Source organism: Oryctolagus cuniculus, chromosome 10, assembly GCF_051225735.1.
Source record: "Oryctolagus cuniculus isolate XC-2025 breed Fujian yellow rabbit chromosome 10, ASM5122573v1, whole genome shotgun sequence".
Taxonomy (NCBI): domain Eukaryota; kingdom Metazoa; phylum Chordata; class Mammalia; order Lagomorpha; family Leporidae; genus Oryctolagus; species Oryctolagus cuniculus.
In genome coordinates, this window is record NC_142876.1 from 35,481,717 (window position 1) to 35,509,590 (window position 27,874).

The following is a 27,874-nucleotide window of genomic DNA, read 5'->3' on the forward strand; positions in this document are numbered from 1 at the left end:
TCAGCAGTAGGCAAGTCAAATACATTTTATTTTGCTGAATGGTAAAGATATTATGTAGTTTGTACAATCATCTTCTAAAGTATTAATAAAATTCCTATGATCAAGGCTACAGATGAATTATTGGGTCCAATTTATTTTAATCTTTCTCTTGTAAAGAAAAAGTCTGGAAACCTCCCATTTATTAAAACAAATTATTGTAGCCTATTTTTTCCCATTATTTCTAATCCTCCCACTAGTAACCTGACAGGTAGAACAACTTGCAAACACTCAAATATATGACAGTATTTATATAAAACATGCTAATTTCATCCCATATGTAACAATAAAACTGGACTGTTAATGGACAAATTGAGCCTCATAAAATTCAATAAATATTAAGGTTCATTTGACTCAGGTTCTGAAGGCCATTTCAGAAGTCAAAAAATGATTTAAGCAATAGTATCATCACTGGACAAGTTATTAATTGTTAATTAATAAGCAAAGTTACAATATACCGAGGCTGGGGTACTAGAAAGGCATATTAAATTCATTATCTCTAACCCTTTTAATGAAGCCAGTTAAGTATTGTAACACTGCCTCAAATGACTAAACTCATGCTCCAGGAATTATCAGAATGTCCAACGAAGGTTACTGGCCTCAGCTGTGTGTCCACCAAATATAGTTGCCTGGAGAACACTGTGAAATAGAGTGCTGACTCAGCAGGGAGGTTAGCTCTTCAAACCTCTTACCTCTTCTCCTTCTTGGCTAGGCTGCAAACATGATCACTGCAGTTGTGGCAGTGATTTGGGACCACAAGCAAAAGGCCAAGAGAATCAGACAGATCTCCTGTTGGTTTTAACCTCCTTAAACAGTTTAAACATAGTAATCCTTTACATCTATCTGGTCCTGGTACAGAAACAAAAAATACTCTGAATGTATTTAAATCACTATAGATATATTATGTTAATTGCAGCTGAGTACAACTGCTATCACATTTAGTAGTCCTCTGGGGGGACTTGAAGAGTACCTACATGAAGGAGAGCAATCTGAACTTGAAGGCAGAATCTGCTTCCCCTCTGTTCAGGTAAAGTTTATTGTCTTAAGCACTACCATGGCAAGGTTGACTAGTTACAATAAAGACCGCCTATAGTGAAAAGCTAAAATATTTACCATCTGCAAAGTCTTGGGAAAAAAACCTTTGATTAATGTATTATTATACATGAATAATAATTATATAAAAATTATTCGATTATCAACAAGATCCACAATCTGACTATGTCACTATCAACTGGGAGCTTGTTAAACAGGTAAACTATTAAGCCTCACCTCAGCACAACTGAAACAGAATTTCCTAGTGGCAATGGCCACAAGGTCATCTTGAAAAAAAAAATTATTTTATTTATTTGAAAGAGTTATTGAGAGAGAGGGAGAGACAGAAAGAGATCTTCCATTTGCTGGTTCACTCCCCAACTGGCCACAACAGCCAAGACAGGAACAGGAACTTCTTCCAGGTCTCCCAGGTCGGTGCAGGGGACAGGCACTTAGGCCATCTTCTACTGCCGTTCCCAAGCCACTAGCAGAGAGCTGAATGGGAAATGGAGCAGTTGGACTAGAACCAGTGGAGTTGCAGTCAGTGGCTTTACCCACAAGCCATGGCGCAGGCCCCTTCCTAATAATCTTTAAGATCTTGTGATGGGCTTGTGGTGCTGTGGTGTAGTGGGTAAAGTAACCACCTGCAGTGCTGGCATGCTGGCTGCTCCGCTTTGGAACTAGATCCCTGCTAATGAAGCTGGGAAAGCAGCTGGTGGCCCAAGTGCTTGAGCCCCTGGATCCACTTGGGAAACCAGGATGAAACTCCTGGCTCCTGTGAACCAATGGATGGAAGATCTCTGTAACTCTGCCTTTTATCAAATAAATACCAAAGTTTGGGAAGCCTGATCTAGTATTTGAATTACATTAAGAATCACCTGAGAATCTTCTTAAAAATGCAGATTCAGATTAAAACATCAGGGGCATGGCCTGAGATTCCATAACATAAACAGGCCCAGGTGAAGCCAAAGCTGAGGGTCCATGGATTGTACCTTGAGAGTACTTCTCTAAAACAGTTGCAAAGTATGCAATTCCACAGATACTAAAGGCTCCGCATTGCAAAACTAAGTGACTTACTGAAGGACTATAAATTTATTATTTAAAAAGAGGCATTTAATACACTGAGAACACATTAAAACTCAGTATACTAGTTCAATGTGACTCATTATGTGTGAAAAGCATAAAATTACTGACACTATGCACATGAAGAGACTTGAAAATTCTACTGCTTCAAAAAAGAGCAAGATTGTGTATCAATGCAGCTGAATTGTTAGAAAGACTTATTCTTATTTGCGCTTTTTATAAATTTCAAGCAGTATCATTTTATCAGTATTAACTTCTTTTGAGTTGTTTATCCCTACAAAGTACTTATTTAAATGTTCAACAGCAGTTTTAAAGATTTATTTAGTTATTTGAAAGGCAGAGTTAGAGAGAGCACTTTCATCTGCTGATTCACTTACAAGTGGCTGAAACAGTGAGGGCTGGGCCAAAAATATCTTGAAATACATGAACTTTTATGGAGCACTCTTGTATATGGTTAAATTTAATGGCAGAGTTGATCATTTAGAGTGTTTCAATAATTTAAAATGTCAATTCTTGAAGGGTACTTTAGCCTAAGATTTCATATCCTGAAGACAAATTGGAGGCAATATCAGAAATGTTTAGGAGATTAACAAATTTCATAATGATCAGAGATGGCCTAGCATGGACTTATTAGAAAAATTTTAGAGAAAATGAAGTTATTCTTTAATTACACAATGGAAATTCTATACCTGTCCAACAATATTTGTCAAAGAATATCATTAGTTTTTTGACCCCATGTGACATACACAACATCTTGCAATTGGCTTTAAAACAACTATAAGTAAAATACAAAGAAAAATAGATCATTAAATAATATAATTTCCCTTTACATATGCGAATGAAGATATGTCTGCAAGAATAATCAATAATCCCACATTTATTTGTAAGATACAGACCTGATACACAAACGTTGTTTGATGTGGAAAAGATGTTACCACACTATTTCCAATTTCTTAATTTATACCCTGCCAAAAATCTAAAATACTGTCTTCTAAACTGAAAGTTACACAAAGATCTTCATGATAATCTACAACATTCATATTCTGGTTCAAAGGAACCAGAATTCTCTAACGAAAAATTCAAATAATAACCGTCATTCTCTAACATTACCGACACTGCTACCAAACTTACAGAAACACAATAGATTATTTTATAACACAGCAAGACATATTGAAAACAGAGGTATTCAACACAAGGAAAAGCCCTGCCATCCATGAAGCTAATGGATGAATAAGTGCGTAATGTAGGAAAAAGAGAAGAGCAAGATCTAATTTGAATTTAACTGTCTAACACGTCTGATAATTTAAACTGCTATTTTTTCCACATGAAAACACCATTCATACTTTCATTAGCTCTTGGGGAAAACTGGATCATTATGTAAAAGATATTATGCTATGAAATTAAGCATATACCTACTACATACTACTTTGAAAATTTTACCAAATTAGCAGGATTTTTCAAATTTCAGTGAATATTTAGAGTAGTTGTATATATGTGTTTCAAAAGGAAAGTTTAAGCATTCCTTTATTTAACAGATGTATGACCTAAAAAAGCTTATAGTAACTATTCTGAAAGCTATGCAAAACATCAAAAGATAATTATTTTAGGGCATGCAAAATACCTCATGTAATTACTTGTAATTACTGAAAACTAGGTGTACTGGAGTAAAGATGGTCACACATTCTTTGATATCTTTTTCAGTCAGAAGTTTGACTACATCCTGTACCTTTGAATCCAGGAATGCTCTATGACTTCTGTGACCAAGAAAATGTGACGTAAGTGATAGAATAACAGTTTCTCAGTCCAGGCTGTCAGAAAACAACTTTTTCTACTTCCTGTCTTTTAGAAAATTTGCACTCAGAAATCCAAGCCACAGAGAAGCCATGTACAGGCTAGTTAATTGACCTGCCTAGCGAAAAGGCAGTATACATCGTCAGTCATGTGAGTGACTCGTGTCATAGTCAGTCAATTTACTAAGTCACAGAAAACACAGACTTGTAAGTCTGAGAAAAAAGTAAAAGAAAAACAAAATGGGAGAAAGGAAGACAGGCTGGAGGAAAACAGACAAGCAATGTGAGAGAAACAGAGTAAGAGCCAGAGGCAAACACCTCTTCAAACCTTAAGTGTTCTTTAGTCTTTAAAATATACTGACTTGTGACTGTTTTTTACAGGATTGTTGGGAAGAACAAAAACTACTGTATAAAAGAAAGAAATTTCTAAACCATAAAATAATATGGAAGCTTAAATATAGATGTTAAATGTCTAGAAAGTCCTATCTTGCTCCCTGTACCAGGCTTTGCTTGTGTAAGCATATGTATAAATATGGACATAAACCTAAATACCACATTTATAAAACAGATATATTATATACCAAGCAGAGCTCAATTTCACTCTCAATGCCTTTTTAATCTTTCCTTAATCGAGATAACTTGTAATTATGAAATATTAAGCGATTTTAAAGATATATTAAAGACTAAAATGAATGTATACCATGTCACCACCATAATGTCAAAGAATTAATGATTTTATCAACAATCTTGAATCTTTTTCTCTTTTTATAATAGAGCTTTTAAATTTTAACATCTTCTAAATGCAGATAAATATAGCAGTATCAGGATAATTTGCTTTTTCATTAAAACACATGAATGGAACATAAGCCTGGAAAACTTACCACAGCTTTTAACGTAAGTGTCCATGACCTCAGCACTTATCCCGTTGGGCCCATTCTCACTTGGTGCATATTTTCTAAAAAAGTTCTGAAAACATATTAATTATATATGTAACAATTCAATACAAATAAATTCTGTGCTTTGGAAGTGTCTAGTGTAAAGCTTTTAGTCAAAACAAGAGAGATGTTGAATGAACTAAAGAATCACAGGAGTACAAGAAATACACTACAATGGACAAAGAGCCTGGAAACTGCAGGAAAAAAAAGTATATCTAATGTGTAGTGTTCTTCAAGTTTCACATTATCAACTAGATTAATTCCTTTGTTTTGTTTTTGTTTTGTTTTTTTTTTTTTTTTTTGACAGGCAGAGTGGACAGTGAGAGAGAGAGACAGAGAGAAAGGTCTTCCTTTGCCGTTGGTTCACCCTCCAATGGCTGCCGCGGCCGGCGCGCTGCGGCCGGCGCACCGCGCTGATCCGATGGCAGGAGCCAGGAGCCAGGTGCTTTTCCTGGTCTCCCATGGGGTGCAGGGCCCAAGCACCTGGGCCATCCTCCACTGCACTCCCGGGTCACAGCAGAGAGCTGGCCTGGAAGAGGGGCAACCGGGACAGAATCCGGCGCCCCAACCGGGACTAGAACCCGGTGTGCCGGCGCCGCTAGGCGGAGGATTAGCCTAGTGAGCCGCGGCGCCGGCCTAGATTAATTCCTTTATATTGAAATATTAGAGGCAAACACACAGCCTATATTTCAAAGTGTAACTAATATACTATTTAAGTTTATTCTGTGTTTTCAAAATTTTGAACACCTTGTGTGTTTGACAAATAATCTATATTTAGATTAGAAACAAAGAACTCCTATAAATTGGTTAAGAAAAATACAAGAAAACCCAACAAGAACATGGGTAAAAGATATAAACAAGCACTTCACAGAAACAACAATTAGACTATCTATACATTCTTAATGCTTGAGCTTCCATTCACTGAAATGGAAATTAAAACTGCATTGAAATAGCAAGAGTTAGAAGTTTGACAATATCAAGATTAGGAAAAGAAGTATAGCAACAAGAAACACAAGGGGAGCAACTATTTTGGAAAACAATTTTAATTATCACATAAAACTGAAGATAATAATACCCCATGACATAGCTAAACGATTTTACAGATTAGACACAGGGCAAAGAATGATTATTGTCTAGTTGTCTAATTATAGAACATAATTAATAATATTATTTAGCAGTGACTTCAATTAGAACCTGGGTAAGGGTTTTATATACATTTCATGACATCTTCAGAACAGCTTGAGGATAGGCACTACTAATTATTACCCAAACTTTATGGATGTAAAAACTATGGCTTGAAAGGCATGTTAAGTGTTCCTAGGCCACTGAAAGGTTTCATTTGCTAGAAGGAGTCACAGATGCAACATTTGATTGTATCAAAACTAAGATATATTACAGTGGAAGGATACACAACAGAATCAGCATGGAAAATACATGCAGGGAAAGTCTGAATAAATTTATGCATACATCTCCTAGTTCACTGTCTCTCCTCTACGGAGACTCACTCAGCATGCTACCTCTTCCAATATGGAGTAGAAAAAAGCTAGTAGTAATACAAGTTCAACTGTACAAAAGCACAATAAAAATATATTACTGTAGCACTATTCTGAATAACTAAAATTAGAAAATAATCAGAATGTTCAGCAATTAATGGTTAAGTTATAGTATTTCTACACATTGAAATATAATGCAACATAAGATCTAGCACATTTTTAATTTGTTCACAACTAATTCCTGGTCCCTTATGCATCATACACTGTTCCAGAAACCTCATTAGCAACTACCCATGTGTGAACATGTGAAAATTTTCAACAATATTTACTTCTGATGAAAGAAAAAAAGTGAAAAAGATGATGATAAAAGGCATCTTTCAATTTCACTTCCATGTACTCTTTACAAAGACTGACTTTTCTATAAGAAAATAAATTGTAAAAGTCTTTAAAATTGACACTGTACCTGAATGCTTCCTTCTGTATCAAGAACTTCAGCAACAGGAACTGACTGGATAAACTGCATGAAGCCTAACACAGAAATGTTTGTGCATCATTAAACACAGTTACCGGTTAAGCAATAAAAACAAAAGTTCTCCTAAGAATGAATAACCTTAATCTTTAAATGGACACACTTCATATCTGAACAACTTTAAAAAGTCTATGAAGACTATGTTAAGTTTATATTGACATTTATATCATGGTAACTATAAGGAAACTTTATTTTTCAATTAGGCTACTTTATATTTCTTTAGCCTATTTTCTAGCTATTTACTACAGTAAAAACATACAAAGTAATGGAGTAAGCTTCTTAAACACAGCATCAAATGTTTTTTCCTTCTATAGTTTTATAACACTTGCCAATTAAAAATATCCCAAACTGAAAATCACACTACAGAATCTGAAACGGTGGAATACAATCACCTGAATCTACAACTATATGTACGCCCACTGGCTTCTTTTGTCTACTCAATCTTCTCGTATTTCCAGGAAATTATATGAAGGGGACATATATCAAAAGAAGAGGAAGGAGACAGTAAGCAAGAAAATATGAATCAGAAAAAGGATTTTTTCTGGCAAATCTGAGAACAACACAAGCATAAAAGAAATGTATGAAAAACTTGAAGAAAACAATATTTCAGGATCACATACAATCATGACTTGGTTTTGGTAAGCCTTGCATTGTAACAAGTCACACGCAAATTAGGAGATTTCATATCACTTCAGAGTAAAAATGTTGCATTTTTACATTACAAACACAGAATAGTCTGCATTAATTAACAGGTATTTGTTTTCCTCATAAGCTGCACAAACTTTACCAAGTAAGCAAAAATAGGTGCTAGACCCTGCTTCCACAGATATTAAAGTCTACATGTTTTATTGGGATACATACTATGAATGTAAGGGGGGGGTCTTAAAGGGGGGTCTGAAAAGCACAGAGACCTTGGTTACACTAGGAACCAAAGGACATCTGACACTCAATATATTTTCACAGATAATAAAGTTAATAGTTAAAAACATGGAAGAAAGGATGAATCAGATAATTGCTAATCATGTGTTCTTTGTCCTAAGAGCAAAAGAAAGCTAGCAACCAAATTTATAAAAATATTAAAAAAACATATTTACTGTTTTGAAAAACACCATACTGGGAGCTAACACTGTGGCATAGTGGGTAAAGCCACTGCCTGCAGTACCAGCATCCCATATGGGTGCTAGCTTGAGACCTGGCTGCTCCACTTCCAGTCCAGCTCTCTGCTATGGCCTGGGAAAGCAGCAGAAGATGGCCCAAGTCCTTGGGCTTCTGCACCCATGTGGAAGACCCAGAAGAGGCTCCTGGCTTCGGACTGGCGCAGCCCCAGCCATTGCAGCCAATTGGAGATTGAATCAGCGGATAGAAGACCTACCTACCTCTCCCCCTTCCCTCATTTTCTCTCTATATAATACACCAATAATTAAAAAAAAAAACCATACTGGGGGAAGACATCTGGCCTAGCAGTTTCTTGGTAACATCCAGATTCCGAATCAGAGTGCTGGGTTCAACTGCAGCTCTACTCTTCATTCCAGCTTCCTGCTGCCATAGACTCTGGGAGGCAGCAGGTGAGGGCTTCAGTAATTGGGTCCCTACCTCTGACTAAGTTCTCCTGCCTCCTACTTCAACGTGGTCCAACATTGAGCATTTGGCGATTTAACCAACGGATGGAAGCTCTTTCTATTAAGTAAATAAATAACAAACAAAGTGTGTGTGTGTGTGTGTGTGTGTGTGTGTGTGTGTGTGTGTTTAGATCATTTGGGAGGAAAACTAGAACAGTAATTAAACCAACAAAAAGATTTTGGAGGGACCAGGAAAAGGCTGAAAACCTGAAATTTGTCTCTGCAAAGTAACTACAGATATGAAGCCAATTTAGGTAAGTTAGTCAACCTCACAAAGACTCAGATGCTAGATATATATTATATATACACACATACATAGATACTTCAAAAAAATGTGTGGGCAAAAGTAATGTAAATTTACATGTAATGTAAATTGAGGGGCCGGCACTGTGGCATAGCAGGTAAAGCTGCCGCCTGTAGTGCCGGCCTCCCATATGGGTGCCAGTTCAAGTTCCGGCTGCTCCACTTCCCATCCAGCTCTCTGCTGTGGCCTGGGAAGGCAGTAGAAGATGGCCCAAGTCCTTGGGCCCCTGCACCCACATGGGAGACTCGGAAGAAGCTCCTGGCTCCTGGCTCCTGGCTTTCGATTGCCTCAGCTCCGGCTGTTGCAGCCATTTGGGGAGTGAACCAGCGAATGGGAGACCTCTTTCTCTGTCTCTCTCTCTGCCTCTCCTTCTCTCTCTGCGTAACTGTGACTTTCAAGTAAAATAAATAAATATTTAAAAAAAAGAAATTGAGTTTATTTTGGTGCAAATTTTTTTTTGAAATTCATGTATTTTTCTTCATAGTACACATTTTCCAGGAAGTTTCTGAAAATCGCTAAAACAAAATTTAAAAAAAATAAATTGACATCATCATTTGCTGAACTGTGTTTATCAGCAGAGGAAAGTGGAAAAGATTTCTGTGTCACAATAATGCTCAAAAGAATGATTCAGAACATAATACCATGCAAGAACTGTAACTACTTTGAACCACTATGAACTGTAACCACTTTGAATGCCTAAAAGTACATCATAAAGGTGTTAATTTTTATTCCAAATATGGTGTTTTATGATATTAGGAGTAGGAAGGACAGAAGGAACGGTGGGCATACAAGAAGAAAGGGAAAGAAGAAGGAAGGGAGATGAAAGAACAGAAATGAGGGAGAGAGGTCAACCCAACCAGTTTTCAGTGCTACACATATGTTCAATCTCTAACATTCTTAAGAATTTTCAATTAAAAGGAAAAGTGCAATCAATGGGGTAAAAAAAATCATGATGTAAAATAAACTTACCATGTTTTGTGCTAGTGGCTAATACTTTATATGGTGTCAGTTTCAAATCCAAATTTTCTTTCCGTAATAGCTTTTGATCAAAAGGTAAAATGCATTAGGCAAATGTAAATATCACCAAGAAAAACTTTTATGCACAAATATTATATCAGTAATGTAATACAGATTAGGAGGTAAACTTAAATTAAACTAAACTGTTTAACTTTGGTCATAAAATAAACTTATTAAGCACAGACATGACAGCATGACAAATTTTTTAACTTTTCTAAATATCTATCAGCAGTATTCAATAAGGTTCTCCCTATGATTTATGCAGTCCTTCCTGGATATAGAATACTTTAGAAATCTAAATAAAGGGAATGAGGACAAAGATGTTCCATTAAAAGCCAAAGACAGAATAGGATTAGAAAAGCAAAGATTTAACAACTTACTAGAAATAACTAAATCTGACACTTAGAGAACTTAATTTTCAAAGAAATTTTTATGGAGCAAGTACAGTGTCACATTCATCACAAGAGTCATTGTAAAGTATTAAAAAATTAACTACATTTGTTTTAGATTAAGTGGAGATTGTGACAAGTACAATTTTCTCTGTAAATAGCACATGTACTAAACCATACATGTGCTGCATCCAATATAAGGCTATCTTTACCTTATCCATAAGTGAAATGATTTGAAGAATAAGTTGATCTTGGCGTAAATCATCTCCATGCTTAAATATAACTGGATATTTGCCTCCATCTTCTGTCTTAAAGAACAACTGTGCAGGCATCAGGGCACTCTGTAAAATAAAAATATTGTTTTCAAAACTGCATGTAAAATAATGCCTGAAGATTCACTACACACAGAAGGAAATGCTGAGAAATAAGTTAAACCACAAAATGGTAAACAAGACCTAAAGAAATAAGGTGTTTGCTGATATATTAGGGTACTTTGGAAAATAACGAACCAACAATCACTCTAAAGATTACATAGTGGTAAAATGCATAAACTCTGAAATAAGTTATGCATATGAATCCAGATTCTGCCAGTAACCAGTGGGATGACCCTGTTCATAATCTTCTTTGTTTTCCTCATCTGTAAAACAAAGATAACACATTCTTTGCAGAGTTGCCAAGGCAATCAGACATCAGACATATCAAGGGCCTGGTGTCATGCCTGATGCAAAACAGATATTTTATATTTGTGTTCCATTATTATTGTTACAAATTGCGATATACTAAGTAAATAAGGTGATACCAGGAAGCATAAAAATGTATCAGATGAAACATGAAGAGGTCTGGCTTTAATGGGAATTTTATCAGTAGGCTTGTGGTTTCGATATTCAAATCCCTCATTTATAAAATGAAGGAAGACTCAAGTATTTATATATATATATATATATATATATATATATATATATATTTCGGAATAAAATAGAAAGATTCCCTAAAATCCTTTCCTTATTTACATGAAAATTTTATATCAGATTTTTTTAAGCATTTATTAACTTATCTGAAATGCAGAATGTGAAGGAGAGAAGAAGCAGTGTGAGAGAAACCTTTCATCTACTGGTTCACTCTCCAAATGCTGGTGACATTTGGGGATAGACCAGGCCAAAACCATGAGCTGGAAATTCCATCCAGGCTCCCACATGGGTGGCAGGGACTCAGGTACTTGAGCCATCATCTGGTTTCTCCCAAACTCATTAACAGAAAGCTGGGTCAGAAAGTGGAATTCTGTCCCTCTGGTTTGGGATAAGGGCATGCTACGCTGCAGCATCCTTAGCCTATACCACCAGATAAATGTTTAAATCCACAAAAAATAAAGAAACCAAATCCTCTTTAGAAAGGGAGAATCACACAGAATCACACATAAATTGTCATACTGACACCACTACTTTAGAGATAAGTGGTCTGTGTGACAGAGGTAGGGAGGTAGGCAAGGAAGGAGAGAGGGAGGAAGGAAGAGAGAGATACAGAGAAAGAAAAGAGAGGGAAACAGACTGAGACACTATTGCTGTTGATCACTGAAAGGAAATTACATCAAATGTAATCAGAGGAACAGATACCACATTCAGGTATGCTGTTTTTATTTTTTTAAAGAAGGTTAATTGGAGTCTTATCCAACCATCTGAACTTATGAAGTGAATGTATAACAAAATCCTTACAATTTATCTTTTACAAATTATCTTGCACAGAGGCTCTGATGAACAATTTTCTTGAAAGAATTAAATACTTCTAAACCCCAGAGGTATAAAATATTTTACATACTTCATTAAATAAATGTAATGGCAACACAAAAACATCAAAATAATTGATAAATGAAAGACACTGTTTTTTTGCATCTGGCATTTATTGAATCAGAATTAGAAATATACCCTGAGGGGTCAGCGTTCTGTCGAAGCAGACCTGCAATGCCAGCATCCCATATGGGCACTAGTTCAAGTTCTGGCTACTTGGCTTCTGATCCAGCTCCTTGATAATGTGCCTGCAAAAGCAGTGAAAGGCAGCCCAAGTACCTGGGCTCCTGTCACCCACGTAAGAGACCCAGATGAAGCTCTTGGCTGCTGGCTTTGGCCTGGTCTAGGCAGGCTGGGAGTTACAGCCATTTGGGAAGTGAACCAGCAGATGAAGGATCTCTCTCTCTGTCTCTCCCTCTCTCTCTTTCAAATAAATACACCTTAAAAAATAAATATATAAGAAAAAATATTTCCTTAAAATAATCATTTTGAAAGACAGTGTCTGTGTTCTAGTCTTAAACTAGAATCCAATCATATACATTAAAGATCCATCAAAATTACCTTAAATAGTGTAGCTGTCTCAGGGATTATCCCTCTAATTTTCACCTGGGGTTCTAAAGGCAACGGGATAAGTTCCACATCTGACAAATTCATCTTTTCGTTATCTCCAAGCAATGCCTGTAGTCTCTCATTCTAGGAGAACAAATCAGAAAGCATTAGTTAGGCTAGAATGGAAAAAAAAGTCTTTAAAACGCACAGTAAACACATAAGACCTGATTCTATTAATTTGACAATATTTGCAAAGCATCATAAAAGTATATGAATACTAACATAAAGGAGAGAGTATGAAAATAAAGCAATCACTTATAAATAATTCAGTGATAGCAGCAACAGGCTTAAAAAAAAATCCCTTGACTAAGAAACCCAGACTTTCAAAAGAAGGGCACAGAATACATTTCATTCATGGCAGCAGAGGAACAATCAGGAATATATTCAAGTTAAACTTAAAGATTCAGTTTCTGTTTCCCTAGGGTCTGTGAAGCCACAGAAAGAAACTGTAATTTCGTTTGAAGCTTAATTTTGCATGACCAAATATTAAGTGAGAATTTCTTTATGGTGGCCGAGTGCATTTTTGGGGTTTAAAAAGGGAAATTTAATTCACTTGGTGGAACTTGAACCCTATCATCTCTTTCAATAAGTCTGTTTGATCTAACTTTTCCTAAGATATCATCATTCATTTTCTTCAGCTCTTATACATATTACATGGAACCAAGTTAACAGTAACTGGAAAATTCAAATCATGGTGAAACATCTAAGTCATTTTCCAACATCTATGGTGTTTAGAAGAAGGTCTTCATTCAATTTCAAAGGAGCAATCTGTTTCTTGAGAAACCTGTAAAGTCTTGAATCTTTTTAACAGATGAGCTTGTTTGTTAGAAGGGAAAAACTTGACTTGTCAATCTCAGTGACATAAAGTGCTTCAATCATAACGTTAACAGAAAAATATATGCATCAAAAAACACAACTCTGGAATCAGTGACAAACAGAAGTTCAAAGTATAAAATTAATAAGTTCCTTCAAAAACATTCCAAGTCTCCTTCTGAATTACGAAAAATTCAAGCTAAAATCAACTGAAAACTAGCATGAATTGCTATATACTATCTTAAAAAAATCAATAAATCTAGTCCTTTAACTAAATGGATGGTCAGATATACTGATGTGAAATCATGTCAATCATTCAAGTTATTCTAACTTAACCAATTCCTAGTTGATATGCTGAGAAATGATAAAATAACCACCAAGTAGTTAATGAGAAAAGGGTGAGAAATCCAGTCACTTTTCAACACCTTCTACCACTATATGCTCTAGGGTCTTATTCACCATTACTTCTCATCTTGATTACTGCAGTAGCTGACTGAGGGATCTTACTCTCTTCAATCTTTGCCCCCTGTAGTCTCTATCAAAAGCATCTAGAGTGCTGCTGCTAAAATGCAGATCACACTGCTCTCGGCTCAGGCCATCCAATAGCTTTTGCAGTGCTTCAAAGTGCTGAAAATGGCCTACAAGGACACATACCATTTACATAGGCACTTCAAAAAAATCATGGGGAATTATAAGATGTTATTTTTGTTCAAGAAATTTTGAAATTTATACATAGTTTTTAAGTAATATACATTTTTCATCAACTTTTTGAAGACCTCTCATATTTACCAATGATCTCTCTCCTCATCTCCTACTACTGTACCTCCATCCCTTAAGCACAAACACACTCTGGGCTTCTTCCTATTTTTCAAACATTCCATACATAGCTCAGGGACTTTGCACTAGCAGTCCCTCTGGCTGAAATAATCTCTTCTAGAAAGGTAGTTTGCTCCCTTACCAGCTTAAGAACAAGTACTCAGAGTGGCCTTCACCAATCATGAAATTGAGAAGTGAACTGCCATACTACTTGATGTAAGCACTCTCTTTACCCATTGCTGCTTTGTTTTTCTCCATAGCAAGCAATGTTTTCCAGCACCCTCTATATTTTACTCAAATATAATGTGTTCTCTTTTCTCCAACATCAATGTAAGCACCATAGGGAAGAGATTTTTATAGTCCCCCAGAGTCTAAAAAGGCGTTAAGCGCTCATTAGGCATGCCATACATATTTCTTGTTCATAGAATAAATGAGTAATATTCCTTTAAAAAAATCCCATAATGAAAAGAGATAACTCATAGCATTAAAAAGAAAATGTTTTAAAATTGTTTAAAATTGTTTTAAAACGTTTATGGAAAAAGCATTTTTATTAGAACTCAAATACCTAGATTCAGAGACTTCTAAAATAATTTTTCTGAGAGCCAGTGATACAGCATAGTGGGTCAGGCTGCCACCTATGACGCCAGCATCCCATATGGGTGCTGGTTTGAAACCTGGCTGCTCCCCTTACAACCCAGCCCCTTGCTTATGTGCCTGAGAAGGTGTGGAGGATGGCCCAGGTGCTTGGGTCCCTCTATCCATGTGGGAAATCTGGAAGCTCCTGGATTTTGATGGGCCCAGCCTTGGCCTTTGTGGCCTTTTAGGGAGTGAGCTAGTGGATGGAAGACCTCTCCCCCCCCACCCCCAATCTGTTCCTCTTTCTGTAACTCTGCCTTTCAAATAAATAAATAAATCTTTAAAAAAAAGAATTTTTCCTAAAATGAAGCCAACATTTGTTTCATTCAGTATTTAACTCAGGGATCAAACAGTTATGAATCTAAAAATTGTTGTACCCACTATGATACATGTATATCTCTCCCAAATTAATTATGAAAGACTGAAAAGTGCTACATATGATTTTGAATTATTGGTACTCTGCTTGCAACCAGAGTGTTTCAGATTTCAGAATTTTTCAGATTCTAGAATATTTGCATATATGCATATAGAACAATTTTAGGGATGAAACCAAACTTTAAAAACAAAATTCATTTATGTTTTATACATACTTTATCTACATGTCCTATAGGCAATTTTATGCAATACTTTTATTCTCAAAGTTTGCATACATTGAACCATCAGACTTGTGGCACTATGTCAGAGGTCCAAAAATTTTGGATTTCACAACATTGCTGATTTTGGGTTTTCAGGTTAGGAATGCTTAATTTACTATAGTCATTTAGTATTTCTAGTAATAATGCAAGTAATGACAGCAGGGAGCCATTTTTGCATTTCTCTATGGTCCCAGAGTGCATTTCTCATGTATCTGTGTGTATAAAAGCAGAAGATGGCCCAAGTGCTTGGGCCCCTGCACCCATGTGGAAGACTCTGCTAAGAAACACCTGGCTCCTGGCTGCTGCCTTCAGATCAGCTCCGCTCCAGCCATTGCAGCCATTTAGGGAGTGATCCAGGGGATGGAAGATATTCTCTCTCTCTCTCTCTCTCTCTTTCTCTCTCTCTCTCCCTCTGTAACTTTGTGTTTCAAATAAATAAATCAACCTTTAAAAAAGTTAAAAAGACCATTTTAATCTATAACCTTTTCCTCCCTCTCTAATCTTGTGAACATTAGTCCTTGTAAATATCTCTACTGACATTTCTTCAGAACTGATCCCTTGCTTGATCCCTGAACTTGTGGCTTAATTCTTCTTTTCCTCTTCTAAGTTTCCTCTGACAAGTCTGGAGAACTTGTGTTGTTTTACAAAGGTCACCAAGACAGACACCCTTCATATCACTTAAGCTACTCATCTTAAACAATGACACATGAAGAGCAGTAGTCATCTATACTACTCATCAAGAGGAAGCCTCACAGCTGAAGGAAAGATCAAGCGAAGAGATGCAAAGCCAGTGTTGTTACTGACAACCAGTTCCACAACCTTGTACAATTCACTTTGAAACTTTCTTTTATCTGAAAACATTTTTTTAAGATTTATTTATTTGAAACAAAGACACAATCATCAAAGAATTAAAAACTATCTAAAAGTGAAGAAAATATTCAAATAGCACCACAATATGTAATTAGCCAAGAATAAAATTTGTCCTAAAACACTATGAAGTCTTACGTATTGATTCCCAATCCGTAAAATATTATGTTTTCTAATTTAATCTCCCCTATTACCCTGGTAAGGGCAGCTGGACAAATGTTACATTCTTATTTCAAAGAATGGAAATGTAAGCTCAGAGAGACTGAAATGTCTTCACAGAGTAACACAGGCCATAAATTAGAGAATCCAAATTAGAAGAGGATTAAGGGCTTATTTGCCCATCAGTTTGATGTTAAGAAGCTCTGTGAACTATATAAAAGCTTAGTCCTAACGTGTTTAACAGGCTTTGATTTAAATTTTTAGAAGTTGAAAATGAAACATCAGATAAAAGCTGCTATGAACTAGTTCTGTAGCAAAGTCACAGAAATTCTTTTCACTGCCCTTGCACCATCTGCTGGCTGAAATGTGACACTGCTGAAAGAAAAACATCAGGGCCTCAACTGTTGAAGGAACAAAAACTCAAGTTATATTGAAAGTACCTATAAGGAGCTGGTGCTGTGGCATAGCAGGTTAAAGCCCTGGCCTGAAGCACTGGTCTCCCATATGGGTGCTGGTTCTAGTCACGGCTGCTCCACTTCTGATCCAGCTCTCTGCTATGGCCTGGGAAGGCAGTAGAAGATGGGCCAAGTCCTTGGGCCCCAGCACCCACGTGGGAGACCCAGAAGAAGCTCCTGGCTTCAGCTCCACAACCTTGTACAAGTCACTTTGAAACCTTTTTTATCTGAAAACATTTTTTTAAGATTTATTTATTTATTTGTTTGAAAGTCAAGGTTATACAGAGAAAGGAGGCAGAGAGAGGGAAGTCTTCCATCCACTAGTTCACTCCCCAAATGGTAGAAATGGCCAGAGCTGTGCCGATCCAAAGCCAGGAGCCAGGAGCTTCTTTCAGGTCTCTTATGTGGGTGCAGGGGCCCAAGGACCTGGGCCATCTTCCACTGCTTTCTAAGGTCATAGCAGAGAGCTGGATTGGAAGTGGAGCAGCTGGGACTAGAACCTGTGCCCATATGGGATGCTGGCACTGCAGATGGCAGCTTTGCCCACTACATCACAGAACCTGCCCCATCTGAAAACTTTCTAAATGATTTCCAGAGGTCTGTTCCACATCAAATATATTATACTCTTATATACTAAAATTAAAATGAGAGCCAGCAAAGTACTCCAGATAAAATAAGGACTCATAATATTTGAGTACCAGGGCAAGATTTTTTAGGCAGCAGTTAAGGTGCCAATTGGGACACCCATATCACTTATCAAAATGTTTGTTTGTGTCCCAGCTCCATATCAGATTCCACCTTCCTTCTTATTAATAATTTGGGAGGTAGCAGGTGATAGCAAGTAGCTGGGTCCCTGCTACCCTATGTGGGAAACTTCGATTGAGTTCTAGGCCTGCATGGCCTTACCTGTTTCAGAAATGTAGGGAATTAACCAGCAGACAGAAGATCTCACTGTCTCATTCGCTCTGCCTTTCAAATAAATTAAAAATAACAAAAAACGTAGGTACAAATCCCAACCCCGACACTTACTAGTTGTGTTAACACTGTACAAATTATTTAATCTCTCTATGCGTCCTTTCCTGACAACTGCAATAATAAAAGTACCTAATTTATGCAAGGTTGCTGTAAGGATTAAATATATCAGTACGTGTAAACTCACAAAGCAGCATTCTGTACATAATCAGCACTTTTAATAAGTGCTCCTAATAGTATAACATGGTAAGAGAAATTCATATATCAACCCAAAGAGGCAAAAGTCAAAACTCGCTATTTCATGATGTGAAACTACTGTAGATCATAAACAGAAAGCATACCCCATAAGCTTACCTTTTTCTTACGATTTCCACTTTCACGCTGCACTGCTTTCATTAGATGCACCAACCGATCTACAAATGTCTGTTGAGCAGCCAGCAAAGAACGCATAACTCTGACAGATTTATCACCCTGAAGGGAATCAAAGTAATGGGAAATTAGTTGTATGTAATACAATGATCAAGATTCCCTTCATAGTGGGGGTGATCTTTATTAAGTCTTCTAATAGCTGTAAACTTCTAATACAAAGTGAAATTGAGAAAGATTAATTATTTTGACTCAAGATTAATGAGAAACTTGCTATCTTACCCACCCACCACCAATCCACCCACAATAGAATTTTATTTGAGTTTCAGCAAATACTGGACAATCTTTTTTTTTTTTTTTTTTTTTTTTTTTACAGGCAGAGTTAGACAGTGAGAGAGAGTGAGAGAGAGACAGAGTGAAAGGTCTTCCTTCCATTGGTTCATCCACCACCAAAGGCCGCTGCAGCCGGCGCCGATCTGAAGTCAGGAGCCAGGTGCTTCCTCCTGGTCTCCCATGGGGTGCAGGGCCCAAGGACTTGGGCCATCCTCCACTGCCTTCCTGGGCCACAGCAGAGAGCTGGACTGGAAGAGGAGCAACCAGGACAGAACTGGCGCCCCGACCAGGACTAGCACTCAGGGTGCCGATGCCGCAGGCGGAGGATCAGCCAAGTGAGCCACGGCTATCTTCAACAGCATTTTTTCCCCTCCATATAATCATGTGATGAGAAGGATTCCTTTTACTAAAATGCATTCATTCACTGATTCAATAAACATCTGAAGACCTATGATGTCTCCAGAAATATGCTAGATATATAAAGTGGCAGAATCAGGGGCCAGCGTTGTACTGCAGTGGGTTAAGCAGCTGCCTTTGACAATGGCATCTATGTGAGCACTGATTCAGTATTGGCTGCTCCAATTCCAATCCAGCTCCTTGTTTTTTTTTTTTGGTTTTTTTTTTTTGTTTTTTTTGACAGGCAGAGTGGACAGTGAGAGAGAGAGAGACAGAGAGAAAGGTCTTCCTTTGCCGTTGGTTCACCCTCCAATGGCCGCCGCAGCCAGCGTGCTGCGGCCGGCGCACCGCGCTGATCCGATGGCAGGAGCCAGGAGCCAGGTGCTTTTCCTGGTCTCCCATGGGGTGCAGGGCCCAAGCACTTGGGCCATCCTCCACTGCACTCCCTGGCCACAGCAGAGAGCTGGCCTGGAAGAGGGGCAACCGGGACAGAATCCGGTGCCCCGACCGGGACTAGAACCCAGTGTGCCGGCGCCACTAGGCGGAGGATTAGCCTAGTGAGCCGCGGCGCCGGCCAATCCAGCTCCTTGTTAAACCCAAGCGTTTGGGCCCTGGCCACCCATGCAGAAGACCAAGATGGAGTTCTAGGCTCCTGGCTTTGGTCTGGCCTAGTACTGGCCACTGTAGCCATTTGAGGAGTAAACAAGCAGAAGGGAGATCTCTCTCTGTGTCTCTGGCCATTGTGGCCACCTGGGGGAGTGAACCAGCAGATGGAAAATCTCTCTGCCTCTCCTCTCTCTGTGTAACTCTGACTTTCAAAAAATAAATAAATCTTAAAAAAAAAAAAAAAGAAAGTACCTATAAATAACCATTGCCAGATTTCTGAAGTCGTACTTAAAACTTGAAGAGAAAATAAAATGGGAAGTAAAAAACCAAATCTTCCTATTTTACTGTCCCATGTTTCTTTCATTAAATCAGAGCTAAATATACTTTTTATAAAGGGCCAAAGTAAGTATTTTAGGCATTGTTGGCCATACAGTTCTTTTTACACTATCCAACTGCTATCGTAGTACAAAAGCAGCTATAGACAATTTGAAAATGAGAATGTTCCAATAATTTAAGAAGACTGACATTTGATGTTCAGAATACTTTCCATACATCACAAAATATTATTCCAGTGATTGACTTTCAACTATTTAAAAATGTAAACGCCATTCTTAGCTCATGAGGTGCACCAAAACGGGCGGCAGCACAATTTGACTCATGCACAACAGCAAATCATTCCTCACATTAAACGGTTACCTTCAGCAATGCTTGGCTGAATCTTCTCATTACATTCAAATACATCTCATGGGTCTTTGGATCTCTCTGCTGAGTATCTTGATCTTCACATTCCACTATAACATACCTTTAAAATATGTTTAAGTCACACATGAAAAAAATTTGTTTTGTAAATAATTAAACATTTTCTTAAAACGGATTAATTTGTCATTTGCAAAAATAATTTAATGGAAATAATATAATACACTTAATCATAACCCTCTCAAAAGTGAAAAATTAGGGGATAGTGCTGTGGTGTAGTGGGGAAGCTGCCACTGAATGCCAGCATTCCATAAAGGTGCCAGTTCAAATTCAGATTGCTCAATTTCCAATCCAGCTCCCTGATAATGCACCTCGGAAAGCAGCAGAAGAGGCCCAAGTCCTTGGGTCCCTGCCACCCAGCTGGGAGACGGAGAAGAATCCGCTGGCTCTTGGCTTTGCCCTGGCCCAGCCCTGGCTGTTGTGGCCATCTGGGAAGTGAACCAGCAGATGGAAGATATCTCTATCTATAAATCTGCCTTTCAAATAAAAATAAATAAATCTTTTTGTAAAAAAAGTGAAAAATTAAGGGCAGACATATACCATCATCAATAAAAGGTAAATTAACATTAGTAAGACTTTAATTTGTGCAATACCCTAAATTTTCTAAAAGTTTTGCCATCAAAACAGGAATTTGCTCTTTGTACTTTATGAGGTACTTATAATCCCAAAAGTCAAGTAAGCTCAAAAGTCTAACTAAAGAATAAGAACTCTCACTTTATAGATATGTAATGAGAAAATTTAAATTGTTTTTCCTTTCTTATCCAATTCTCCCACTTACCGAAATTCCATATATAATCTTTAAATTTTCTATTATAAAATTGTTAGAGAGTTAAATAAATCTTATTTTCTTAAGCCTAAACTACTTATATAATTACAAAAATCATATAAGCAATACCTTATAAACATTATCAGTGTTTACTGCTCTGCTTTATTTCATTTTTTTAAACAAATTCTATCTTGTGAATCTTTTTTTTTTTTAAGATTTTATTTATTTATTTGAGAGGTGAAGTTATAGACAGTGAGAGAGAGAGAAAGTGAGAAAAGACTTCCATCCGCTGGTTCACTCCCCAAATGTCTACAATGGCCGCAGCTGCACCAATCTGAGTCCAGGAGCCACATGTTTCTTTCCAGTCTCCCATGCGGGTACAGGGGCCCAGGAATTTGGACCATCTTCTACTGCTTTCCCAGGCTACAGCAGAGAGCTGGATTGGAAGAGGAGCAGCCAGGACTAGAATCGGCCCCCATAAGGGATGCCGGTGCTACACGTGGAGGATTAACCTACAGCACCAACCCCATCATGTAAATCTTTAAACTGCTTACAAAGGATCATAAAAAAAAACAATTTTGCTTGCTTTATCAATAACAAAACTTAGGTTGTGTGGGCTTAGTATCTCAATACTGATAATTCTTAATTATGAATATAAATAAATATGTTTGTATATGTTTAGATATGTATGTATATGTTTAGATATGTATGTATGTATATATATATATATATCCCTTTTTTTAATATCTAACTTCTAATTTTGAATTTCATTATATGGCTGGTTTTTACATTCATCCACTACAGTTTCAAGCTCCAGAACCTCTATTCAAGATACTGTCATTTTTTTTTTTTTTAAGATTTATTTTGTTTACTTGAAAGGCAGAGTTCCAGAAAGAGAAGAGACAGAGAAAGAGATCTTCTATCTGCTGATTCACTTCCCAAATGGCCACAGCAGCCAGGGCTGGGGCAGGCTGAAGCCAGGATCCCTGAGGCTCTTCCAGGTCTCCCACATGGGTGCAGGGGTCCAAGCACTTAGACCATCTTCTACCACTTTCCCAGACACATCAGCAGGGAGCTGTATTGGAAGTGGAGCAGCTAGGACTCGAACCAGCACCCATATGGGATGCTGGCATCTCAGGTGGAGATTTAACCTACTATGTCACAATGCTGGCCCTGTTTGTCATTTCTAATTGAACATGTGTAATACTGAACTTATCATGCTAACTTGGATTTTTTTCTACCTCTGCTGAAGGTATCAATATCCCATACATTGAGGCTGAAAATATAAAATGCAATCACTTTACTATAAAAAAAAAAAAAAAAGAGAGACAGGGCTGCAGCCAAACCAGAAAATGCAAAGCCTATCTAAAACCTGTGTTGATGCTTGGTGATCCATGCAGCTACAGCCAAACTTAGCTCACACTCCCCTGCCTCAAACACGTATATTCAATTAGTCACTAGACCTTTTGGATTTCCCAATGCTTTTTACAATAGTTCTGTACTTATCCGGCTCTATCTGGAATCAAATAGCAGATTCTACTTCCTTGGCCTCTCCAACTCTAAAAAGAAACTAATTTTTTGCTCAATACTATCAATATAAATGTTTTCTTCTTCAAAATACATTCATAATGTTCTGTCTATACTAACAAAAACATCAATGGTTCCCTGTTTTCTATTATTTTAAAATAATTTCTGTGGCCCCTACTTCCGTTTGAAATTTCCACTATCCTCAATTTATGCACTCACTTCAGTCAGGTCAATTTCCTAATATTCTTCAGAAGCCCTCTGCTTTTGCTCATGTTGCAGTATTGGCTACAAGTACTCTCATCCTTCCATAGTCTCCTGATTCTTCAAGTACAGCTGACTGTCTGTCTGTCTCTCAAGGAAGTCTGTATGGACTCTAACAACTTCTTTCTTCCACAACTTCCTAGAAGAGACCACCTCTCACACAACTCATGCAGTTAATGTTTCCCTGTTTGCCACTGTTTCACAGGCTTAACTCTTGGCATCCTTCATAGGTTATAAAGAAACTAATGCCAGGCACTATTTCTTGAGCACTATCAGTAACCTCACATATCCATGATGATGATGCAAAAAGCATTCCAAAGGTTGATAGGTGATAAAAGGGGTTGGAAGCCTTTGCTTCCCTACTTTCCAGTGCCATGCTGAACCATGGTAAGTAGTCTTCCAACAGCTCCCAAACTTGTATAACCCAGAATTTTCCATAAAGTCATAGAACAAGAGCTCTAAACCAAAATTTCAAGAAGGCATTCCTGCATCTTGAGTCAAGAATGCCTTCTAGGACTTCCAAAGCCACTACTAGATATATGACTATTTAAATTAATTAATTAAAATGAAATAAAATTTAAAATTTAGTTACTCTATCACATCACCCACATTTCGAGTGCTCAGAGTCACCTGGACAGTACTGAAGATCATTTCCATGGTTTCAGAAGGGTCTATTGGACAGCACTGTTCTAGGGTAGTGAGCTGTTTAGAAATAAATTCTGATTTCCTATTCATGGGATTCTAGTTTGGGGGATAATTTCAGGAGAACATGTAAGAATGTCAAAAAGACAGTGGTTCTAAGCTATAAAGCTGGCAATAAGGTCTTACTCAAATCCAATCTATAATTTTCTTCCCTTCAGTTAAAGTCCTTGATTAACTGTTACCTTAGTATACAGCCAGTTTATTTGCTTGTGTATTTATGCAGGAAACTCATTTACAAATAAACATAAAGGGAGATGGCACTGTAGCATCCTGGGTTAAGCCATCATCTGTGACACCAGCATCCCATACTGGAGATCTGGTTTATGCCCCAGCTGCTCCACTTCCAATCCAGCTTCTTGTTAATATTCCTAGAAAGCGGCAGAAGATGCCCACATATTTAGGTCCCTGCCACCCGCATGAGAGACCCAGATAAAGATTTCAGGCTCCTGGCTTCAGCCTGGCACAGCCTCAGCCACTGCAGCCATTTGAAGTGAACCAGCAGAAGACTTATCTCTTCCTCTTCCACTTTCTCTGTCATTATGCCTTTCAAATAAATTTAAAAAACAAGAAACAAACAGGTGGATGACTACAATATGCAGGTCTCTGTGCTGAGCTAAGGTTTTCATGACCACCAAGTAAACACTGTGTCTACTGTTATTTCCTGGGATTGAAGGTATATGTTGATGCTCATAAGGGTCAAGTATCAACCACCTTCCAACACCACTCAGGTCAAAGTTCTACTGCAAAGAAACAGTCCACCTAAAATAAAAATGGCAGGGTCATTTCCCAAAATGAAAGACAAGGTTAGATCAAGACCAAAAGGCCTGGATTTCAGTTATTTCTGTGTTCTCTGTTCATACCAATAAACTAGATTCTATAAAGCACTCTAAGGTATAATCTTAAAGGTTGTCACCTCAGAGTAGAAATGCAGACAAAATTGTCTAGGCACTCATTGTAAGATGACATCAGTGGGCTACTGTTTCCTGGCAATTTTATTTTGCGGAGTAAATAACCTTTATTACCTTGAAAGGTCTTAAAAGTTATAGAAAACATGTCAAAGCATCCAAAGTTTACTTTCAATTTCAACACACTGGAATGGCTATAAAAATAAAAAAAAAACTGGAACGATTTATGGATTCTGATGCCCAACATTTTATAGATTGGAGACTATAACTCCCTTCTGTGGTTTAAAAGGTTGACACTATTCATTTTAAAAGGATTGTCTGCACAACTACAGGCCCCTAAGGATTTAGCTACAGCAGAAATTCTGTTTAAATCACTGGAAAGGGAACAAATGGAAAAGGAAATTCAAAATGTTCAACAAGAAATAACACAATCAATTAATTTACATTTTAATACATTTCTTATAACAAAGTAAGCTCAGATCAAGATTCATTTACATTAATACATTTAATATGTTTATACTATTCTATCCACACTGAAAAAGAGAATGATCATTTTAAACCAACTATTTAAAATTATTTCCCATATTACTATCCTACATTAACAAAAGCAAAATCTACCAAAGTCAGGAGTCCACATCAATAGCTTTTCTCCCCAGGAGTATTTCTGAATACATAATATATAGGTTATAAATATGGGAAAAACAATTACCCCTTAGAGAATGAATAGATATAACACATGCGATTGCTTCAATGAATCAGAGATACAGAAGGAAAACACAAATCAAATCTAAATTTGATGGAATGTTTATAAGACTAGGAACTAGGGCTGCATTTCGCTTATTATATTTAGAGAAAACAAGTATACTTTCTGAACAGAAACAGTTGCCTTGTTGGAAACTGTACATCAAATAGGTTTTCTCTTGTTCAACTGCTTTCAGAATAACTTCAAAACTCTTCCTACTTGAAATAAGAGATCCAAGATTCTATCAAAACAAATTACAGATTTTACAATGAAATCTTGTCTACATCAAATGCAGAGAATACATAATTTCAAAACACCAAATCATCATTGTATACACATACCATTCTTACTAAACTGAATACAAAAACCTAAAATTAGAGCCAGGGAAAACTTTTCATGATTATTTCAAGGAAACAAAATAACTATAAAGGAATTTTTAGTGAACTATTCAAATATATAAAATTTTAATTTTAAAATACCCAAGAAGCTTAAAAGTAGTTACTCAAAAGCTTGGGAATGTGTCCCACACATTTTTTCCTTTATTTTCTTTTGAATATTTACTTGGATTTTCCTGAGAATATTTTTCCACAATATCCATGAATAGATATACACTTAAGAATTTATATTGGAATAAAAAAACCTTTAGGAAGCAAGATGTTATATTAAAAGGAAACAGTAACAAATTTGCAACATGATATTTTTTAAAGTAAAATTATCAAAGGAAAATTAGTGATTAGTCAAAATATTCTGTGGGTGTATTTTCAAGAATACATTGAAATTTATTGTGAAATAAATATAGCTTTATGAATATCAAACTGCTAACAGAAGCAGGTAACTATTTTTCTTCACAATACTAAAGCCAATAGGGTGGGTGGGGCAACAACCAAAGAGTGGTTAAATGACTGATTTAGTTAAGACTGTTAATAGTGGTTTTCACTTGGTATAAATACGACCATAGAGGCTTAAACTAAACAAACACTATTAATATAAAGAATGAGCAACTGTGTTACAAGAGTGTTCAGATTAGTTACCTACTTCTTGAGAGAGGAAATATCCAAAATAACATTACCTTTGGAAAGTAGGAAATGAAGTTAAAGCTTAATTTGACTCACAGGACAGTTTCTCCAAATCAATAACATAGACGTTTGCTTAATTTCCTCATCTTAGGCAAAATGTCACCTTACTTTTTAAAAAACTGAGCTTCAGTATGGATATCTATTAATTTGCACCTATTAGTTCAGAGAACATTTCTACAGCTGAAAAATCTCAACTATTCAAGAAATGTGTAAGGTGATATTTAGTTTTAAGTATTTTTCCAAAAGTAAAGAAGGCTTCTGGGAGTACCTATCCAGCTGGCTCTGCACTTTGTCACTCTATAATACTGCATAAGAATCACTGATCTAGTATTTCATCCAAGTGCTATTCTTTACTGAACCAAAATATTTCTCACTGGGCCGTAAGCTACTTGTCTTTTGCCCTTTAGAATTCTGTGACAGATAAAGGCAGCCATGCTTCACATTAACTACTTCTCAGGATGTCAGTTAGCCTCCCTGTGCTTTGGTTTCTTTCTTTCAACTCAATAAGGACACTGTTCTCATGTGAAACAGATATTTATATTTGTCCCATTTAACTTCAGAGAGATAAATAAGAAAGGGTCACTGCAGGTATTCTACAAATGGCAAAGTGGTAGGTAAATGATCTAATTCCCATCAGGTTCTACCAAGTTCACTTACAGTGTGGCTGCCTCATCTTTAAAATGAGATGAGGTAACTGAATTCCAACTTTCTATCTTCACATGATTCCATTTTAGCAAATAATGTGAAATATATTCTCCTGAAGGACTGTGCAGTATGCATACTACTTTAATAGCATAAAATCAAACAGACACAAAATTGAAAGACTTCATTACTCTACCCAGTTAAATTTTAGCTCCTGGAAAGTTAGGAAAGAGAAGAGAAACAGTGGTGGTAACAAGCATTTCCATGAATACAACTGTTAAGCAAAGCAGATAGACACACGCTATGTAGATTTCTGATGACTGCTTGTATCTTATTTTAAATTGATATTTACAGGACTAAAGAGTCTTAAGAGCAGTAAGAAAGTAAGCAGAAAATTATTTTCACATACCAGTATAAATAATTAGCCAGTGTTGAGTTCTTGCAGGCTCTTGAAATCAAGAAGGTGCACAGATCTTGCTGAAAAAAATAAAAGAAAGGTATATACATATAAATGAATATATGCTGCTGTTTAATATTAACGGGATAGGTGAGTAAATAATCTATGTTTGCCTATTAGCTTTCACCTGTACATTTTATATGACAATGCAAATTTTCATCTATCTACCTATCCCTCCCTCCATTCATCCAAAATTTATTCTAAACCAGGCATTATGTAAAAGTTTAGAACAACACAGTTTATAGCTTCTTGTCTTCCTAGATCTTAATTTAGTAAAAGACAATAGTTACAGAAATCATAGATTGGCGTGTCAAGGCAGCAACGGGGACATGACATTTATGCAAGTCTAAAATGAAACTGTACAAAGGC

At 36.8% G+C, this 27,874-nt stretch overlaps 1 protein-coding gene across 2 annotated transcripts in view; it reads right to left on the minus strand.

Annotated features, from left to right (window-relative positions):
* PIK3C3 (phosphatidylinositol 3-kinase catalytic subunit type 3) overlaps positions 1 to 27,874 on the minus strand; it is a 151,844-nt gene that overhangs the window by 49,994 nt on the left and 73,976 nt on the right. Inside the window, exons 13-20 of one of the 2 annotated variants that reach the window (XR_016214052.1) lie at positions 27,458 to 27,525; positions 20,368 to 20,473; positions 18,325 to 18,441; positions 12,570 to 12,701; positions 10,440 to 10,568; positions 9,791 to 9,860; positions 5,513 to 6,897; positions 4,823 to 5,127 (exon numbers count right to left, since the gene is read on the minus strand). Coding sequence is in view for 1 of the 2 variants with exons in the window: in XM_008261249.5 (XP_008259471.1) it covers positions 4,823 to 4,907; positions 6,833 to 6,897; positions 9,791 to 9,860; positions 10,440 to 10,568; positions 12,570 to 12,701; positions 18,325 to 18,441; positions 20,368 to 20,473; positions 27,458 to 27,525 (772 nt within the window). In the remaining variant the exon portion in view is untranslated. The remainder of the gene's footprint in view (positions 1 to 4,822; positions 5,128 to 5,512; positions 6,898 to 9,790; positions 9,861 to 10,439; positions 10,569 to 12,569; positions 12,702 to 18,324; positions 18,442 to 20,367; positions 20,474 to 27,457; positions 27,526 to 27,874) is intronic. The other variant, XM_008261249.5, reaches the window with a different exon arrangement.